A 20,521-nucleotide genomic window follows, 5' to 3' on the forward strand; every position below is an offset into this window, starting at 1 on the left:
CCGCCCAATCACCGAGCCGGGCTGGGCACGCGGCGCCCGGCGACCAATCACGATTCCATCTGGGCGGGAAGGGAGGGAGACACCGCGCCCCGCCCGCACCAATCCTCTCGCGCGGGAGGCGGGCTCAGGGCTGCCTCGCCGCCAATCACCAAAGGAGGGTCGTGGTCAGAACGCCCGACGCCAATCCCGGAACAGCGAGGGGCAAGGCAGAAGGAAACCTGCGCCCAATCACACGGAGCTGTGAAGGCAGGCGAGTGGACGGGGCGGGGATAGACTACCGGGCGGCCAATTGTGGAGCCTTGCACGTTGAGAGAGGCCCCGCCCCTGCGTCGGAAAGCGCGGGGGCAAGGGAAGGTCACGTGACACTGTCGGGTGGTGTGAGGGCGGTAAAGCCGGAAGTGGCCCGGGCAGAGCGGAGCAGTAAGATTTGAGGGGGGTAGGATCTGCTTGATGGGCGGGGCCAGGGGGCGTGGGAGCGCGAGCTCGGGGGAGTGTGGCGGTTGGCGGCCCTGTGGTGGGGGCGGGGCAGAGGGGGCAGTGATGGTGGCTGTAGTACAACCTCCAGCCCGTAGGTGGTGCTGTGTGTAACATGGCCAGCCGTGGGGGCGGGGCAAACACGTCTCTCCAGGGGAGCGCGGTGGCCCGTGGGAGCCTGGGGCAGAGGCCTGAGGTGCTTGCAGCCTCCTGGCGGCCTGCCACGTGGGCGGAGGACAGGGCCCCACTGGTGCCGCAGGAGGGCAGCACAGGTCGCAGGCTCGATGGCGTGACGCTCCTCCCTGCCAGGGCGGGCAGACGGCGGGATTTGCTGCTAAACGCCGCCCGGAACCTGGAGGCCTCCCGAGGTCGTCTTTCGTTTCTGCTCCGGGGAAGACGGCCGGGCATACCTTTAAATCCGTTGCCTGTAATGACAGCAGTCACAAGGATGACCGTGAAAGAGTTCTGGCAAGGCCGGATGCCTGCTCTGTACCTCAGAGAAATGCGGGGTATGAAAGGGTGCGGGCTTGCCAGAGAAGTCAAGGACGAGGGAAATCTGTGGAATCTTTTACAGCCGCTTTGCAGGCCTTGGCAGAAAGTTCTGATTTGAAGGCTATAAAACATGAAGATATCAGAGGTAGACTGGTTATTGGTCTTGGAGATAAAAACACCTCACAGCAGCTATAATTAAAGACCGATTTGACCTTATACACAGGCTAACTACAAAACCCTTCAGACTAAATGCACAACATATGGAAAAAGTCATAGCCCATGAGATGTGTGTTCAGCCAAAGGTGCAAGATGTAACAAATACACAAAATATGGACACTTTGCAGGCGTTTGCTGTACTGAGGCAGTCAAGAGCCATTATTTCTGGGCTCTATCAAGTGTGATGACAGACCCTGCCTAGAGAGTGAAACTGAATATCCATGGAAAGACCATTGAGTTTAAAATTGACTCAGGAGCAGATGTGAAAGTCATGCCAGAAGGGATGTATAATCACCTTGAAGTCCTCCCAGAGCTGAAATCGCTTGACACAATCCTGACTAGCCCTGGAGGTACTGTGAAGTGTATGGACCAGTTCACCATAGAAACAACTTACAAAGACAAAAGCTTTGCATTCAGAGTGTATATGATCAAAGGACCAAACACCAACAACCTTCTCAGCTGCAGCATGGAAGCCATGATGGGCCTAATGAGAAAAGTGGCAGAACTTCTTGGAGTATTTGGTATTGGAGTTTTGGAAGGAGTCTGAGTATAAATAACGTTAAGAGGCAGTGTTGAAATATATAGTGTATGTACACCTGTGAGGATTCCTATGGTGTTGCTTCATAAAGTGGAAACTGAGTTCAAGAGAATGGAATAGATTGGCTTAATCGAGAAAATCTCTGAGCCAACATCATGATGTACACAGTGGTACCAATTATAAAGAAAAATGGAAAAATACAAAACTTTGTGTAGAGCCTTATGAAATCGGCATTAATGAGAACATGGATGGAATCATAAATTAAAACAATAACATGGAATCCAGGCTCTCACCGGCATTAGGACCACAGTGGCAGGCAGACAGGGCGGGCTGCATGGCTGAGCTACGCGCAGCCACTGGAGGTAAGAGACCAGTGGTGTGAGGAGGAAGTGCAGGTGGCTAGGGCCACAAGGGATTGCAGGGGTTAGGGGAGAAGGGTCAGCACCTGAGATTTAAGGGCAGCTTCTGAGAACTCAATTCCTTGCTGTGTCAGTTCCTCGGGGACATCAGCTTCTCCCTAATGTGATGCCAAAATTCCCTCAAGATGCTGTGTCAATACAAGTATTCATTGCACAATTGAACATAGGTTCATTTGAAAGAACCTCTTCATGCACCTTTACAGAGGCATCATGTAGCTGTGGCTAGTGGGGGGACACAAATGAAAGGTTCTTGGGATGCCCAGCAGCGAGGAGGCAGCAGCACTTACCCTGTGTCCCTGCATTGTTGGGTGGGGGAGGAAACAGCAGCTGACAAACAGAGGCTAGGGACACCATTCCTTAGCCAGGATGGGTAAGGAATGGTGTCCCTAGCCTCTGTTTGTCAGAGGGTGGAGATGGATGGCAGGAAAGAGATCACTTGATTATTACCTGTTAGGTTCACTCCCTCTGGGGCACCTGGCATTGGCCACTGTCGGCAGACAGGATACTGGGCTGGATGGACCTTTGGTCTGACCCAGTCTGGCCATTCTTATGTTTAGGGTGGCTGGCTGCTGGCTGAGCTCCTCCCCACCACTCCTACTACAGCTGCTGCTTCTCCTTCCCTGCTGCGGAAGTCCCACACTTTGCCTCTGCCCCACTCCCTGACTCACCTCAGCGGGTGGTCTGCAAAGCAGGCAAAAGTCACTGGGACTCCAACAGCAGGGAAGAAAAGCAGCCCCATGTAGTGGGGACCTGGAGGAGCTCATCTGGCAGCCAGCCGTCCTGCTGCTTCCTCCCTCCTCACGTGGCTACACGGATACATGCTGCTGCCAGAGGGAGTGCTGCCTCCTTGCTGGTGGGCATCCCAGCCAGAGGCATCCTAAGAAATCTGGGGGTAGGTGACCCTGCATGCCCGCCCTCATGTTGCCTCTGCTCCTTTGTGCAGCATCAGTGTCCCCCTCCTCAAAGACACAATTACAATTTTGATTTAAAAAACCATAAAGATGGGTTTAAATTTTTTTTAAATCAGAAAAACAAAATCAGAAAATAATAAATCTGAAAATCCATACATATGGCCCTATGAAATCCAGTTTATTATTGTGGATATAAAAAGACATAGTGAAGCAGTTATGAGAGAAAAACATATCCTCCCAACACTGGATGACTTCCTCCTCAAAGTGAAAGGCATTACTGTATTCTCCACGCTGGATGCCGTGAATGGATTCTGGCAAATTGCTTCAACCAGAAAGAGTGTTTGTTAAACTGACTACATCTATCGCACCTTTTGGGAGATTTTGCTTTCAAAGATTACATTTTAGGATTACAAGTGCACCTGAAATTTTCCATAGAAAGATGGCAGAACTTACACAAATGTAGTTGTAGTTTTCATGAATATTTTGATATATGTGTTATCGATGGAGGAGCACAACAAAACCCTCAACAAAGTTCTAAACTTAATCAGTCAATCAGTAGTGCAGCTAAACAAGGAAAAGTGCATTTTCTGCCTGCACCAAACTGAGTTTTTGGGACAGTAACTCAGTAACTTTGGGACAGACAATAAACAAAGATGGAATCGCAGTCCTAGAATGGGGAGAAAGTGAATCCAATTTGAGAATGGAATGTACCAGAACTGAGATGCATACTGGGCATACTAAATTACCTTGGTGAATACCTCCAAGACCTTTGTACAGTGACAAAACCATTGAATGAACTGTTAAAGTGCAGCACATCTTGGCTAGGGGAGACAAATCAAGAAATTGCCTTCAAAAAGGTAAAAGAAATGATCTCAGCAGCTCTAGTTCTCAAGTACTATGATGTGAACAAACCCACAATGGTCAGTGTGGATGCAAGCTGCTATGGCCTAGGTGTTATATTGTTGCAACAACATGGAGCTGAGTGGAATCCAGTTGCATTTTGTTCTTGCTCACTCACAGAAGCAGAAAAATGACATGTACAGATTGAAAAGGAATGCTTGGCTAGCATATGGGCAGGTGAGAATTTTTACGGGTATCTGTAAGGATTGGATTCTTTTTCGGTGATAACTGACTATAAACCACTTATAACCTTCATCAGCAGAAAAGACCTGGATCAAGCACTGCTGAGATGGCAACGTCTATTGATAGGGTTAAAGAGAGTTAACCCAATTGCTAAATATGTTCCTGTGAAAAATCTGGTCGTGACACTTTATCATGGCCAGCATCACACTCAACTACTTGTGAGCTCAGAGATGGCATAAAGGCATATGTGGATGCTGTGGAGGCATACAGACCAGCATCAGAAGAGATACTATACCAGCTACAAAGAGCAATCTCAACAGACATGCAACTTCAACAAATTCTTAGTTACATTAGGGCCAGCTGGCCCAAATATCTGGAGGAAGTGACAAGAGATTATTTTGTGGTACGTGGACAATTAAGCAAATCAACTTGACAAATGATTAAAGGTGATTGCATTGTAATTCCAAATGAAGTGAGAGGAAATATCCTAAACTTCATCCACAAAGTCCCCAAGGACTAACTAAATGCAGTGAATGGGCCATCCAGTCAATGTGGTGGCCGGGTATCAGCAAAGACATAAAGAATTAGTATCTGCATGTGAATGTTACAGAATTAACAACACAAAGGATCTTTAATAACAACACCTCTATCAGGCAGATGTTGGAAGAGACTAGTTGTAGATTTATGCAAATTCAGAAGACATAATTACCTGATCATAGTGGACTGTTTTCTTAGCTACATAGAAATAAGGTACTTGAAAAACCTAACATCTTGCAGTGTTATCAAGAAACTGAAGTGCACGTTTGTTCATTTCCGTCTTCCGGAACAACTAGTGATGAACAACAGACCACGGTTCACCACAGTGGAATTTAAGTAATTCCAAATGAAATATGATTTTGACCATATTACTAGCAGCCCACATTACCCACAAGTGAATGGAGAGGCTGAGAGGGCTAGCAGACAGCCAAGAAAATCCTAAAACAGGAAGGTTCATTTGTTGATCTTCTGAGCTACAGATGAATGCAGATAGCAGCCACTGGTACAGTACAACTGCTGATGGAAAGATAACCCAGAACTACTGTTCCAACTTTGGAAAAGAATCTACAGTAGAACCTCAGAGTTATGAACACCAGAGTTACGTTCTGATCAGTCAGTCAACCGCTCACCTCATTTGGAACTGAAAGTACACAATCATCAGCAGCAGAGACAAACAAACAAACAAAAAAGCAAATACAGTACAGTATTAAACGTAAACTACTAAAAATTAAAAGGCAAGCAGCATTTTTTTTCTGCATAGTAAAGTTTCAAAGCTTTATTGAGTCAACGCTCTGTTGTAAACTTTTGAAAGAACCACCGTAATGTTTTGTTCAGAGTTACGAACATTTCAGAGTTACAAACAATCTCCATTCCTGAGGTGTTTGTAAGTCTGAGGTTCTGCTGTGTCTCCAAAGTGACCAGGTGTGAAGATAGTAGCCAAACTGGATAAAAAGGCAAAAGGAGTTTATGAACACTCTTATAGCAGACGTCATTCAGAGAGCTGCCGGATCTGGAACCTGGTGACTGTGTTTGTGTCCAACTGGATGGAGAAAAAGCATGGGCAGCTCCAGCTGTTGTAAAGAAAAAGAATATGTTGTCCAGACCATATGTGATTGAGACAGATAATGGAGAGTTCAACAGAAACTGCTGACATTTCAGTTTGTTCCTCAGAAGTAACAATCAACAGAGCGAACTCTACGGATGGTTCATGCAGAACAAAAAGAAGATCACTCAAAAATTCAAAACGGATTAGATACAATCATTGCAACTAATGGACAACCAGATGACCAAGTTGTTACTTGTTAGTGTTGTGTAATTAGAAAACCAGTCTGACACAGAGAGACTGGACTTTAGAGATGTGTGATAGTGTAACTTTTATAAATGGTAGGAATGTAAAACTTAAAATGGGAGATGTAATGGAATGTTAAACTGTATTATACTATTCAGCAACTACGTGGCACTGTGTGTAAAATACCTTTCCTGAGATGCTAACAATAATACTCAGAAGTGCTTTAAACTTTAGTGTTTAAACTGCAGTGTTTCTCAAGGACTGGTCTGTGGACTGGTGCCGGTCCTTGAGATCTCCCTGACAGCTTAGGAAGGCAGCAAGCTGGTCCCTGATATCAAAGAGTTTGAGAAACGCTACATTAAAATATCTTTAAAAGAACACATTACTTGCTTGTATCTCCATGATGGAACTTCTGTAGCCAGTCTAAGGGTATGTCTACACTGCCCACATTACTCCGTGGCTGCGGCAGAACTGTGACGTGGGCAGTGTAGACACGCTTCATCACTGGGGGAGAGATCTCCCAGTGATAAAAAAAACCAACACCCCAAATGAGCGGTGGTAGCTTACTGGCGCTTTTCAGTGCTAAAACTTTTGTCCCTCAGGGGGCTGTTTTTTCACACCTTCTGAACAACTAAAGTTTTAGCGCTGAAAGTGGCAGTGTAGACGTAGCCTTAATCTGGTATAGAAGCCTGACCTACTACTAGCAGCCCTACAACCGACTGTGTACAAGGAGTACATGACAGTGACAAAGCAGGTCAGGGGGGTGAGGGATGGGAGGCTGCAGGCCAGGGGGGTGAGGGTGGTGGGGCAGGGGTATGAAGAGCAGTGTGTGTGTGTGATGGGTAGGGAGCTGCCTGTAGGGTCTTTCTCTGTGCTAAGGGTCTTTCTAAGATGCTAAGATGAGTTTCAGTGAAGTCACACAAATGAGGGTCATTCTTGTCAGTTGCCAGCTTGTGCAGATCAAGGAGTGACTGGTTCACATTCTTTTCATTCAATTTTCGGTCCTGTGTGGAGAAGGACCAGGAAAATGTTCACCTCTTTTTAGCATAATTAAAAAACTCTGTTTTCAGATACAAAAGAATGTGTTTTTGTATGTACATGTTATATAAATGAGATGATGTTCTGTGTTTTAACTTGATTATTGTGCTTGAGGCATAGAACTTGGGTCAGTAAGTGTAAATGTTACCTCCTCCCCCCACCCGCAAAAGAGAGGTAAAATGAGGGAACAGAAGGATCCCCGTCCAAACAAAAATGGAAGTGAAACCCTGTGAATTACTTAGAAGAAGGATAGCTCAGGAGTTTAGTACACTTACTTGGGACATAGCAGATTTGTGCCTCAGATCCCCATTGGATAATAGCACGTTCCTACCTCATAGTAGTGTTGTGAGCATAAATGCATTAAAGATTGTGAGGTGCTCAGATACTACAGTAATAGGGACCATATAAGTATCTATGATTGACTGATAAAAACTAAATAAACAATTTAAAACATTTCAGATACAGAAGTCTCCTAGTTATTGGAGAGCAACAAATACATAAAAAATCAATACATAAGAGAGAAATAGAATGGCAAGAGAGAGCAAAAATTTGGTGCAGATAGTTGGAGATAACTGCAAAGGCAGCTGAAATGTAGCTCTGTGCTAAAGACAAACTTCCTGGCACTGAAGCTGTGGCCCAGTGTCATTGTTGCAGAAAGCTAATGAACTAACAGAAATGGAGGAAGTGGAAGAGCATTTACCGCTGAAAACTGGGGATGTTATCAGTGGTAGGAAACAGCTCTGCTGGCTAGAGAGACAGGAAATTGACTATGAAGGTGCTGAACTAAAATCTCTGTCTGACTTTGCTTAAAGGAACAGAGTGGGAGAAAAGCAGACAAGCCAAAAAACCACCACCTACCAGTCCATATTCTGCCTTCAGTTACAACAGTGTAAACCTAGTGGGGGTTACTCTGGATTTATACTAGTGTGAATGAGAGGAGAATTTTGCCCCCTAATCCCTACAAAAATGACATATGTTATCTTCATCACCATTGTTTTGTTGGATTTAATTTGTTATATGATGTAAAGATGAGCCTTAGGTAGTAGCACGGGCATTTTTCTATATGATGTATCTGTGCAATATTGATGTATTATAAATAAGCTTTTATTTTTGTTTATGGTGTCAAATTCTATCCTTTAGATCATAGAGGACAGGCAGACTTTTCAGTGATTTGGACTTACAAATAAATTAAAAGCAAATCATGTATCACACAGCTTTAAACCATTTTTCTGCAATCCTTTTTTTCTTCTTAATATAGGTCCTGACCCTGTGGCTCGTTCATGGAGCTGCCGCTGTTCTCAGTGGGAGTTCTGTACATGGAAAAACTGCAGGACTGGGCCATCTGACATATAGAGTCAAATTCTACTCTTAACATTCTGGACAATCCTGTGTCAGTGAGGAGGCTATGGCTCTGTTCTTGCTCTCATTGTAGTCATGGCAAAAGTGGTACAGAATTGGACCTAAAGGGAGGGAACAGTATGTTTAAAATCTTGTACATTTTTAGCTCTTTGGGAGTGTGAGATGAATGCACCTGCATCTAGTTATTTTAGCTGTTATATTTGTACAAAGAGATAACTCAGTAATTACTCTCTTTAATGTCTTCTAGGGTGTTTGAAGTTAATTCACATGTCATCGGAAAACTCAGCCATTACTGTTCGCCTGGTTCGCTCCTTTGAGCACCGTAATTTCAGACCTGTGGTGTATCATGGAGTTAACTTGGACCAAACTGTAAAGCAGTTCATTACATTTGTAAGGAATGGTAAGGCCACTGTTATTCTTACACACTCATTTTGTCCCTATACTTTGCTGTCTGTGCGTAAGCAGGTGTAGAAGAGCAAATGAATGGGAAAACTCTTGTGGCTCCATTAAAGCTGCCAGCTCCACATGTTCCCCTTTGGGCTGCCGGGGATGAACGGTGGGAAGCCAGGGATCCATGGGGGATTTGGCTCTTGATCCACAGAGGATGCGCAACTACATTTAGGCATTACCTCCCTCTGCACTGCACTAGAAATCCCCATGATCAGTCATGGCAAGACCGGTGGCTGTGCCGCAGTTGGCTCACTGGCCCAAGCTGCATGGGCTGCATTGTCGGGCAGCTACTCAAAAAGCATTAGGGACATATGCCATCTAGCGAATCTCTGGTCACTGTTCCCACGTGACTAGGGGCTACGCCAGTATTTGGCAGAGGGGGAAAGCAAAGGGGGGTCTCATGTGAATGGGGAGGAAGTGTTCTGTGTAGTTATTTTCAACGATGGAAGGCACCACTATATGAGTGTGTGCTCTGGGAATTTTTCTTCCAGGCTGAGTTCTGTCAGCCAGAAATGCACACAGGCACTCAGCATCTCCTGGAGTTGCTCAGCACCAAGCAAGATTGAGCCCATAAAGGAGCTAATTTTCAGCAGTGCGGTTTCCTTTTGGGAGCTGGTTAGCAGTCTCTTTTTCCACATCCGATTCATTTGTGTGTCAGTTGTTTGGGGGCAATTTGCAAATGGGGATGCAAGACTTCTGCCCCTATGAAAATGTTAATAGGATACACATGACAGTAGAGCTTTGGAGGATCAGACTTCAAGGGTCTGATCCTGCACACCTTTCCTTAACATTATACATGTGGGTAGTCCCACTGAAGTCAATGGGGCAACTCACACAAGTAAAGTGTACCATACAATTTGCAGGATCTGGGCTCAGAGTTGTACCGGTGGCTCTTCTACTTTTGATGCTAAGACAAGTTTCCTGATTTGAGATTTATTTCAAAGTTCAAATTCAGAGTGCAAGCTTCATGAAGTAATCATTTAAAAATATAAAAAGAAAATTGTTACAATCCTTTTCATGTAGTCTCTTTATTTTTAATAGATGTGTCTCTAAGAACAGGACTTCCACCTCCCTTTAAAAAATACAAATATGGTATGTAATTTTTCTTATTTTTTAAGAAATGTGTGTACAGTATGTTGTACCAGTTCTCATGTTATTTAACTGCATTACAGTTATTTCCATCTAAATATAGTAAGTCAGGACTAGTTTCCTGAAAAGAGCTGTGACACACACACATGCCCCCACATACACCCACACATTTTGCAGCTGCTTTCAGGAAACAACTAGTCAAGCTAATGGTTAATTTGGCACAGCCCTACTGCGAATGTCATACACACACCATTAGCTTTACATCTTGTGTCTACAAAACCCAACAATTATTATGAACTTCTGTATTCACTTCAGAATTAGGCAGCACATTATACATTTTGCTGCTAATTGGCAAAGGCATTTTGGGATATTAATTTTTTATCATTTTTCTAAGTGCCTTTCTGCAGAGCAGCTTGTGACCCACAGTACTTTGAAATCACAGTCCTCTTCGTGCTTATGCATTTCAATGTCCAGCTACTAATTGTGAGGTCACAAGGGATGGCCAAGAAGGAGCTAAAGGCACCGAGTGGAAAATATTTAGATTTATGTACTTAAAGAATTTACATAATATTAAACAAGAGGAGGAGGAAAACATGGCTCAGGTAAATAGGAAAGCTCCTAAATGTAAATTTCGGATGAAATGAAATAGCCTGGGCTAAAATTTAAATCTGATTCTGTGCTCTAATAATTTTTGCAAGTAATGCTGCTCACATGCAAGTTTCCTTGGTGTAAGCAGGTAGACAGCATCATACTTTGAATAGGACACGCTCTATATAGTCCAGATTTATGCCTTTTCTGGGATTTGGCTTTAATTATGCTGTTTGGTGGCTAGAGCAAAAGTGGTGCAATGGGTGACAGCAGGGCATGGAGGTATACAGCATAAAGAATAACTCAAATGACAATAAAACACTTTCCCTGAGACATAAACCTCTCCTAAGATGACCTGTTCCATAAACCTGTCTCCTTACAGATACCTCTCTGCCACCAATGCCATTCCCACCTCCCTCTGTCCAAGGTGGAGTTAGCAAACCACATCTACCACACTGATAAAGCATCTCCCTGTGTGGGGCGCACATATAATTCCTGTGAATGGTGCTGGGAATTACACACCTATATCAAGAGACTAAACTGGCATAGGGCCTATTTCTCCATTCACACTGATGGGGAATGTTAGGAGGCTTATTCCTTCACCCGCTTCCTTCCCTGGTCCTTCTCGCATGAACAGAGAGCAACAATACCCGAAGTCCAAAGGTGCAAACAATTTGATGTTTATTGGGGTGAACTTCCAGCAAGCATGATTCCAGTTTTCTTCCTTAGTGTCCTCCTTCCCAGCTCTGACACCACAGAGCCTTACACCTGTGTCCTTGTTCCCATTCCTGCCCTTAACAAAACATGATTCCAATTTCCTCACCCACATTCCCTGTTCCCATCTCTCCCACCCACACCCACAGAGTTTTCATGTACACCCACCAAAGCAACAATCTGATCCCCCAGAGCTACCCCAAGGCTCAGTGTTCCCATCATTCCTCCCCTTTTCCTTTTCTTTTACCACACAAAATTCTCTTTTGCCTAACATTTCTTGCACTGTGATTACTCTTTTTACACAACTGTACCCCGATTACACTCCCATCTTGTACAACTAGACACAACCAGGGGCAGCCAAGTTAAGTTCCAATAGAAACCCCTTCCATCCTTTAGTGATTTTGATTACATTACCCAAAAGTCAAATAATTTTGATCAGATTCTTTCTCTGCCTGCTGCCTGCAGCAGTCCCTTATAGACCATTTCTGTGGGAAAAGGGCCCATTTTCCCTCAGAATAGCTGTAAAGGCTTCTGGGGACAGAAGCGTAGTGGTGGTAGTAGCCACTCGACCTGACCCCCTTGGATAATTTAATTACCAAGCTTCCATCCAATGTGACTGCACAGAGTTGCACATACAGTTACATTGATATAACTGGGTTTTATCATTAAACAAAAACTTCCTTCTTGACATCTCACATAAGTATCCAAAGTACCCTCCATTAAAACTTCATTAAAACAAAAGAGTATGGAAAGGCAGGTTGCACTTTGAAACTTTTTTTTTTCTTTCTCTCCACTCCCCCAGGACCAAGTCCCAGCTCCAGTCTCTAAAGGTAGTCTGTTAACTCTGCTTTTGATTATAAACCCTTTTGTGCCAAATCATCTTTCACTACCCCTAACTAATTTACAACCCTTCAGCAGCCCTTGCTGAAGCAGCATCAAACTTGAAAGATTCCTGGCAGCTTCCCATAATGCTGCCCTCACTTCAAACCACTCACAAGCGGACTGAAGTGCCTCCTTTCCCTGGAAGGCATCCAGTCCCCATGGGCAGGGACCTTCTTCTACTACCCATATACCAAGGAGGGTGGGCTCCTCAGCCACCCCCCATCCCTATGGGTCCCCTAACACTTCCTCCATTTCCTTTTTAATCTCATCCCAGGTTGACCCCTGCACCTGGTATGGGCCCTGGTTCTTCTTTATCCATTTATCCGAAAAATCCTTTACTCTGGCTTGCCAGAACCTGCAACTACCATCACAAGAGTTCGCGATACCCCCTCCAAGCAGCTGCGCGGACTGTTGGGGAGGGGGACTTACAGGCTGCCACTCACCTATTCAATGCGATGCATCCGAGTCACGGCACCAAGATGTTAGGGGGCTTATTCCTTCACCCGCTTCCTTCCCTGGTCCTTCTCGCATGAACAGAGAGCAACAATACCCGAAGTCCAAAGGTGCAAACAATTCGATGTTTATTGGGGTGAACTTCCAGCAAGCATGATTCCAGTTTCCTTCCTTAGTGTCCTTCTTCCCAGCTCTGACACCACAGAGCCTTACACCTGTGTCCTTGTTCCCATTCCTGCCCTTAGCAAAACATGATTCCAATTTCCTCACCCTCATTCCCTGTTCCCATCTCCCCCACCCACCCCCACCCCCTCCCACCCACACCCACAGAGTTTTCATGCACACCCACCAAAGCAATAATCTGATCCCCCAGAGCCACCCCAAGGCTCAGTGTTCCCATCAAGGAATCAGGAGGTGAAAAATGGGAGCAAGTGGGAAATGTGTCGGGGATTGGAGTTTAATTTGTTAATGTCTCTATCTTCAACTTGTTTCTCTGAATTTAGAGGATAGATGTGAATATTGTATTGTTTAAGGACTTACAATTCTAGAGATTTGAAACATCTGTCTTTGGAGTGCTATTCTTCCCTTTGGTGGCAAATGAAGGAGACCTGTGCTATCATTTTATTCTTTATGCTGTGATATACCTGCAGGTCCATGCACAACTTTTGGTCTAGTCACCACACATGGTATCAGGGGAGATTTGCTGTGCGCATGTGCTTGTGGACATTTGGCTAATTGCTATTCAGAAGATTGAACAAAATACTGTACAATCAAGGGAACAGAACTACACCAGTGCAGCAGTTTGATTCCTGTTACACTAGCTCAGCCTTAGCCTCTCAGCTTTAGGTGCCAGTCATGCTGAGTTTGCATGTAAGGAAACAAAACCAAGCTGCTGATCTTTCCTCTGAGGCCTACCCTCTCTCCTTGACTTCTCTACTGTGGTAGTGGGTAGCACCACCATCCTCCTCATCACATGGGCCTTTCATCTGGGCTTCTCCTGTAATTCTCCCTTCTTTTGGTTCTCTCAGCCCATCACTGTACAAATCTTGCTGCTTCTTCTTGGTCAGCATCATAAAGGGCCAGCCTTACCCCCACTCTGACTCATCCCATCTAGACCCTGCTTGCCCCTCACCTTGACTTATATGTTTCTTTGTATTACGGTAGCACCTAGGAGCCCCAGTCATGGACCAGGAGCACATTTTGCTAGGCGCTGTACAAACAGAATGAAAAGGTGGTGCCTACCCCAAAGAGCATCCAGTCTAAGTTGTGCAACCTCCTCCAGTCTGGCTTGACTGTTGCTGCCTCATTTCCTCAGATTCATTAAAAATGCTGCTTTCAAACTCATCTTCTTGGCGCTTTACTTGGACTAAAGCCCCCTCCTCTTTGTCTCTCATTGGCTCAACCTTCTCCACTGCATCTTACCTAAAATTCTTGTTCTCACTGTCAGAACCCTTCACTGTTTAGTTTCTTCCTGTCTATCCATCCTACTGTCATCTTACTGTTAAGTTGACTCTGCCTGTGTGGCACCTACGATGTCAGCCTTGGTCGCCCACTTGTCTGCTTCTTTCCCTTTTGCACCTTTTCCTGTGCATATTAGGCAATATGAGGCAAAGCCACCATGTTATCCTCCTTTGAATCCCTCCTTAAAACACACCTCTACCATGTTTCCCACAGAGAACTGTCATCTGATAATGGCTGGGCAGGTTGAAAGCTGTGATTTCTGCTTCTGATTGGCTTACTCCATCTACAAATTGTGCAGACAGCTACTAAAGCATCCCATTATTTTTACTTCATTCCCTCCAGCCTTTTGTTTGTCTGACACATCTCACGTTTTGTCTGTTAGATTGTAAACACTTTGGAGGCAGGGACTGCCATTTACCACATGTCGGTACAGTGCCTAGCACAATGGAGACCCAAACTGGTGCAGTCCTCTAGGCCCTACCCAATACAAATAATACAAAGAATTGTCATCTGAATTCATTACACTTTAGTACCTCATGACAGTATTTTATATCAACAGTCACAAAAGGCCTGTTACTATAAACACAAGGTCAAATTTATTTATGTGCTCAAGTGAGTTTGGGGTAAAATGGTTAGCAAAAGCAAATGGGAGGAGGTGAGGCTTTAGTCTGGATTTGAAGATGCTGATATTTTATCTACATGGTGGAGCTGGAACAGCCTCTCTTTAATAGGGCAAATGGTTAAATGCAAAAATGTCTGTGGTCAGTGGTGGAGCTGTGAACAGATAAAATCAAGAGTGACTCAGAGACTGAATGGGTAAGTAAGAAGTCAGGTCAGAGAATGGAAGTGTGAAGTTGTACTAGGATTTGAAAACCAGTAGGCTGCTTTTGGACTCCATTCATTGGGGTATAGAGCTGGCTGAGGTTAGTAAAGATCGTTGATAGTCCGCATGTTCACTTCCCAGAGATGAAAGCTTAGTATGTTTTCAGTGTGATTATTTGGTCTTCTTGCAGTACCTCTGTGTAACGGTAAGATTCCAGTAAGTGATGTTCAATGCACGTCTTGCTTCTAAGATATATGGGTAGTACTGCAACTGGTACTGTATGCTAAATCTGCCTCTGTAGTGACCTTTGCAGCGGGAGAGCAAGGCAATCCAACTCTCCTTAAATGCGATGAATACAACGTACAAAATGGGCTGAAGTGATGTGTATTTTCATGGATTAAAGCCTTGTCAACAAACCTCTAATTGAGAATGTGATCTTTATTGTACCAGAGCTCTGAATACTCAGTCACACCAATTTGAAAGTTACTCTAGTCCACATTTTTTCCCCCTCTAGACTTACAAGTAGGTAAATAGCATCAAGTTTCTAGCTCCTTTGCTGAAAAAGCACTCGTCCTATTTTGAGTTTGTTCAAACATAGATGTCTTGGAATTCTGCTTTTATACCTGTGTATGTAACAATAGCATCCTTTTACTGATTCTGCTCCCTGTTGTGCGTTCTGCCATCTCTGCTTATTTTAAAGTGACAAAATTAAGTTGTTACTACTTTTTTCTCCTGCTAGCAGAGCAGAGCCAACACCGTGGGAGAGCAAGTTGGGTTCTCTTTCTTCTTGTGCAGCATCAAAAGATTCGTTTATTAAATTTCAGTCACCTTCCTCACTGAAGATAGATTGCATGGGTATCATGGAGGGCATAGGATGAAGACAATGGGATAGCGTAAATGTCCTTGAGACCCTAATTTGCCTGACAGAACTTCTAACACAGGTGGTAATACTCACAAAGAAAAGAACCTTGATTGATTCTCAGATTTCAGGTTTGGATTGCAGGGCTAGCTGCTAGTGGAGAGAGTTTTGTTTTTTCCTTTTTGAACAGAGAACACTTGAAAATCCTCAAGAGATGACAAACATGGAATCCTCACAGTGCCATTGTCCAGTGTAATGAACCACATCTTAAGGGAAGTTTTGTATTTTCTTCCAGATACAATGAAGATTATTCACCAAGCACATGGATCTAAGGTACATTTGCTATCTGTTCCTTCCCCCGCCCCGCCCTTTTATGTGTGTATACAGCTAGATCTATGCACTTCTAGAGAGCATAATGGCAGAGCTAATAAAATCTGCATTTATCTTTATATTCCTATTTACTTATTTCTAGACCAATGAACTTGTAGTGAGTTTGGAGGATGATGACAAACTCATTTTAAAAGAAGACAGCACTTTGAAAGCAGCCGGAGTAGGTAGGAGTACTTTATATTGACTGACAGTACTGATCATTGTGCTTGTCATTATACTGATAACTGGCTGATTATGTTTGGATAGTCTGCTGAAAAGTAAATGCTATTCCTGATGCTCTTTACACTACCTGGTAATTATCCAGGGAAGAAGGGGGGATACTGCACATTCACATTATTGGGCTGAGGGCAGCAGGTATGTGCACTCCAAATGCTCAGAATGCAAATTGTGATTTTTAGAAGGTGTGCTTAGAATTCTGCTGAGGGTAATTTTAAATGATTGACAGATAAGATTAAGCGGACATAGTACTAATAACCTATCTGTAACATTTAAACTGATGTTTTGGTTCAAAGTTTAAGTAGTGGAATAATGAAATGAGATTAGATTTGTTTAATGTGCAACACAATATTCAAATTGCACAGGGCAGCACAAATAATATCATGTAGAAAGTGAGCTGAACATAGCATGTGGTTAAAATCAACCTGAGTCCGTGCTCTCTGACAAAAGAATGCATATGGCGCATGTCTTGTGCTAATAGTATAAAGAAATGCCTATATATGACAAATTTGATAGTCGCTGGATGTCATTTTGGCTCCATGCAAAAATGATTTTGTGGCAGCAGAGCAGCTGAGACTTTGAGGCCCAATTCGCAGGCTTTGAGACGGCACTGGTTAGTTTAGAATGTCGCTTATTTAAATCTGGTGCACAACAATCTTACGCTCTGGGTGAAAGATCACAGAGGAAGTTAGAAATGGAAGAACCCATTCAGCATTAGGCCACCTAGCCTCTCTCCAGCCAATGCAGGATTTCCCCCTACAGAGTACTATTTAGCACTTTTTCTGATCTAGTTTAAAATCCTTCAGTTCAGTGGTGCTTCCTCCACCCCCCCTTAGGAGACTATTATAAATCTTACCATTGGGGGAAAAAAAATGGAACATCAGAAAATACTCTCTTGGTTTCATTTCTTTACTCCTGGTTATTCTCATTGGGCCACACTGATCAATTCCCCTTTCTCCTTGGCATTTATACCTGATACTTTTAGTTTCTCCCCCTTTCCTCTTTGCCCGCTACCCCTTATTCTATACTGTAATCTGTCTGAGGAGAGGACACTCTCATACTATACTTATGTACTGTGCCTAGCTTAATGGGCTGCTGATATCAGGCCTTATAGAGGACTGGGCATTATTATTGAATATTAACTGTTGAACTGTTAATATTGTTGAATATTAATAATAAAAGTCAATCTTTAGCCTTCCCTGCTAACTCAATCCTTTTAACCCAGATGAAAAGCAGTTCTTCAGGAAGGAGGGTTATTGGCAGTTTGAAGACTTCAAAGTCTTGTAATTTAGTTAGTATATGCCTCTTGTCAGCATGAGTCTTACCTACCTAAGACTTGAGGTAGCCTGGCTTAGAGGTCTAGGCAAGGAGCTGGGAAACAGTGGCAGATATTTGCTTAGAGCTGCCCTCCTCTAGCGCTGTCCTCCTCCAAGACACCATTGATGAATTATTGTACATTCCTACCTTTGAAACAGGTACCATAGTCCTAGTGGTGGTATAACTTGATGCAATCTCAGTAAAATATCAGCACATCAGAGTAATCTTGTTCTGAAAACAAACTGCGATAAACTAGACTGCTTTTATTTCTCTGAATGTAGGGGAGGAGGGAATGGTTTAAGGATGGAAGAAAAGTAATTAAAACGATACCTCCATAATTATTCAGGTTAACTATATACTTAGAACAAATGCTAACTGCATCAATGCCCGACTGCTGTATGAGGTAGAATGAAGTTCTTGCTGTGTAATGTGGAATATCCTCTTAGACTTGCCAAGTTTTGAGGTTTTAGAAGAGCTGTTTTTGTGTTCTGATATATTAACGTTTACCTCAGTGTGAAAAGCTCTCTTCCACTGACTTACAGAAGCAATAGTGTAGTAAGACCTTTGGCAACTCTGTATTTTTATCCGTTTAGAGTAGATTTGCATTTCTGGTAAGTAATAAAAACATAGCAAAAGCTCTTCGGAGTAGGGACTGTTTCCATTCTATGTTTGTACAGTGTTTAGCACAATGAGGTCCAGGACTAAGATTCCTAGGCACTATGATAATATAAAGAATAAACAAAATAAGTGATGCACAGTATCATGTGACAGTAGTTCTGGTCCTGAACCTGCCTCCATTGAAATCAATTGCAAATCTCCCATTGATATGTTTAGATTTTAAATATGTTCGCTGCACAACATTTGCTAGAGGCAAACACTAGAATTTTCCTTTTCAAAAAGCCAGGAGCCCAATCCTGTGAGGTACTGAGCACCCTCCTCAACTACAAAGGATTGATTTTAGCATTCGGCAGGATTGGGCTGGAAAGATGTAAATTATGAGGCTATTAGATGAGCATCTTTAGGAAATCCTCTGTGGTGGTGATTATTATTACAGCTATTATCTAGTCAGCAAAGTTAATGTGTGCCTATTTCTAGAGCACGGATGTATGTTAATAAAGTGTTCAGCATTCATTGCAAACAATCTTGTCTTTTTCCAAGTCAAGATTCTAAAACCTCCTGCTCCTTTTGTATAAGACAGGCAGACTTCATTAAATTCAGGTTTAATTTAAAAAGCAAAGGCAGAACTTATTGGCTCAGCACCTTAAAGAATTCCATGTTTAATAATTGTGAAGGTTTTCCATCAGATTTGTCTCCACTCTGAATTAGTAATGTTGCTGACTTATTGTTTTAGAAGAGGAAGTCCTTGACCTGCTGGGCTGAAAGAATTGTGACTGCTCTGAACCTTTGTGGGTCCTTTAGCTGTGCCATATCCCCTGTGAATAATTAGAGGTATTTGAAGGTATTGCTGGGGAAGCCAATTTGTGTCGTTCACTTTGCATATTGTTGAAGCCTTATGAATTAATCATTAGCAGGGCAAAAAATTAACTTCTTCAGACACATATTTTGATGGGCCATGAGGGAGAATGTAAAGTGATCTGTAAAATATTCTACTAATCCTCTAAGTATTAAATTATTATACCTGCAGGCTTATTTCAGAAAAAAGAGGTTTTTTCTCCCTCCTTAACTGAATAATGGATTGAAAAAAACCCAAGCTTTGTTGTTTTCTAGGATTCTGAGAAAGAATAAATGTGCAATCTCCTAGGTTGTCCAAATTGTTTTGTAGCCTTTGGTGAAATTAGACTTGAAGGTTTCTGCAGATGTTTGTTTACATTTATATGCCAATGTTCTAGTTCTTTTTAACCAGACTAAAACACATGGTAATTGGGTCTAACGTAAAAATAAACAACGTGGTGACTAGTGATTGCCTTTAACCAAAAAGGCACCGAATGCATTCTGAGGTTCTAATTAATGTTAATAGGCTGCTATGTGGTTAATACAATAAGCATATGCTTTTATTGGGCATGCTGAATATTTATTTTTTATCCCTTTCAGCAAATGAAACTGAATTAGCGTTCTTCTGTGAAGAAGATTACAGAAACTACAAAGCTAATCCTGTTTCGGCCTGGTGACGATCCCAAGAGAGCTGGTTTTTTTTGTTTTCTCATACCCGTTTAAAACTCTTTTTTTTTCTGTTTAATGAGATTTTTTTTTTAATCAATAAATCCTAGAGGATTGCCTCACAAATGCAGCAATTTCTTTATTGTATAAACTCATTTCTCTCAGGATGCTGAGATCCAGGGGGAAAAAAATCAATGACACAAATTTGCTTTCCTTTCATACATTTCCCCTCTCCCCCCTTACATCTTACAATGTAAACAGTATAGATGAACTCAGACCTGTAACACACATTCTGGTGGTGTGATTCTACAGTGGTGGATTAAGTATAAGAGTCGTTAGCTATGTATGTAAAATCCTGTCATAATGGTATCCTTTTTTTATGGAAAAAGGAAACTTTTTATGACCAATTCACTGGATATTTTCAAGAGCTTAGTGATGGAATCCCTAGGTTACAAATAATAGCTTTATTTCACTCATCTTATGTTCAGTCTGTCTTGTTTTAATGGTGCAGGCTGATTCAGTTTCATATTCTTCAGTTGTGAATGCTTTCCTTTATACTCTATATTCCAGCCCCTTTTAGTGTGATGAAACAGACAAATGACTGTTTGGAAGCTTTTGTGTTCAAGGACCAGCCTGATTGTTTTTAGCATCATTTCACAGAGATGCCTTGGTGTAAGGCGTAGCAACTTGACTTCTTGTGTGACATCAGTATGCATAAGCAGACATCAGGCATTTCTCCAAATGGTGTGAAAGCCAGTGAACGCTCCTCGGTTCAGTTCAGTATTAAAATAAAACCCGAATGATTG

The 20,521-nt window shown here is 42.9% G+C and overlaps 2 protein-coding genes across 10 annotated transcripts in view; one reads left to right on the top strand and one right to left on the bottom strand.

Moving 5' to 3' along the window:
* Positions 1-148: 148 nt before the first annotated feature.
* Positions 149-20,521, bottom strand: part of STEAP3 (STEAP3 metalloreductase) — a 66,950-nt gene continuing 46,577 nt past the window's right edge. For 4 of the 6 annotated variants that reach the window (XM_075117761.1, XM_075117762.1, XM_075117764.1 and 1 more), the window contains exon 6: positions 214-1,087. In XM_075117761.1, the coding sequence (XP_074973862.1) occupies positions 229-1,087 (859 nt within the window). In that variant the 3' untranslated portion in view covers positions 214-228. Of the gene's footprint in view, positions 1,088-20,521 lie in introns of all 6 variants that reach the window. The other 2 variants (XM_075117765.1, XM_048869130.2) reach the window with 2 other exon arrangements.
* Positions 321-19,845, top strand: C11H2orf76 (chromosome 11 C2orf76 homolog). 4 transcript variants are annotated; one of them, XM_048869142.2, is made up of 6 exons: positions 321-420; positions 8,603-8,755; positions 9,847-9,897; positions 15,970-16,007; positions 16,147-16,224; positions 18,949-19,046. In XM_048869142.2, the coding sequence occupies exons 2-6, from the start codon at positions 8,623-8,625 to the stop codon at positions 19,042-19,044; spliced, it is 396 nt and encodes a 131-aa protein (XP_048725099.1). In that variant the 5' UTR covers positions 321-420; positions 8,603-8,622; the 3' UTR covers positions 19,045-19,046. The 4 variants fall into 4 exon arrangements, with proteins under 4 accessions (XP_048725099.1, XP_048725096.1, XP_048725098.1 ...); XM_048869139.2 differs by lacking the exons at positions 321-420; positions 18,949-19,046 and adding exons at positions 1,980-2,082; positions 19,650-19,845 and having other exon boundaries at positions 16,147-16,228; XM_048869141.2 differs by lacking the exons at positions 321-420; positions 18,949-19,046 and adding exons at positions 1,980-2,082; positions 19,650-19,845.

This window comes from Caretta caretta, chromosome 11 (genome assembly GCF_965140235.1).
Source record: "Caretta caretta isolate rCarCar2 chromosome 11, rCarCar1.hap1, whole genome shotgun sequence".
NCBI lineage: Eukaryota > Metazoa > Chordata > Testudines > Cheloniidae > Caretta > Caretta caretta.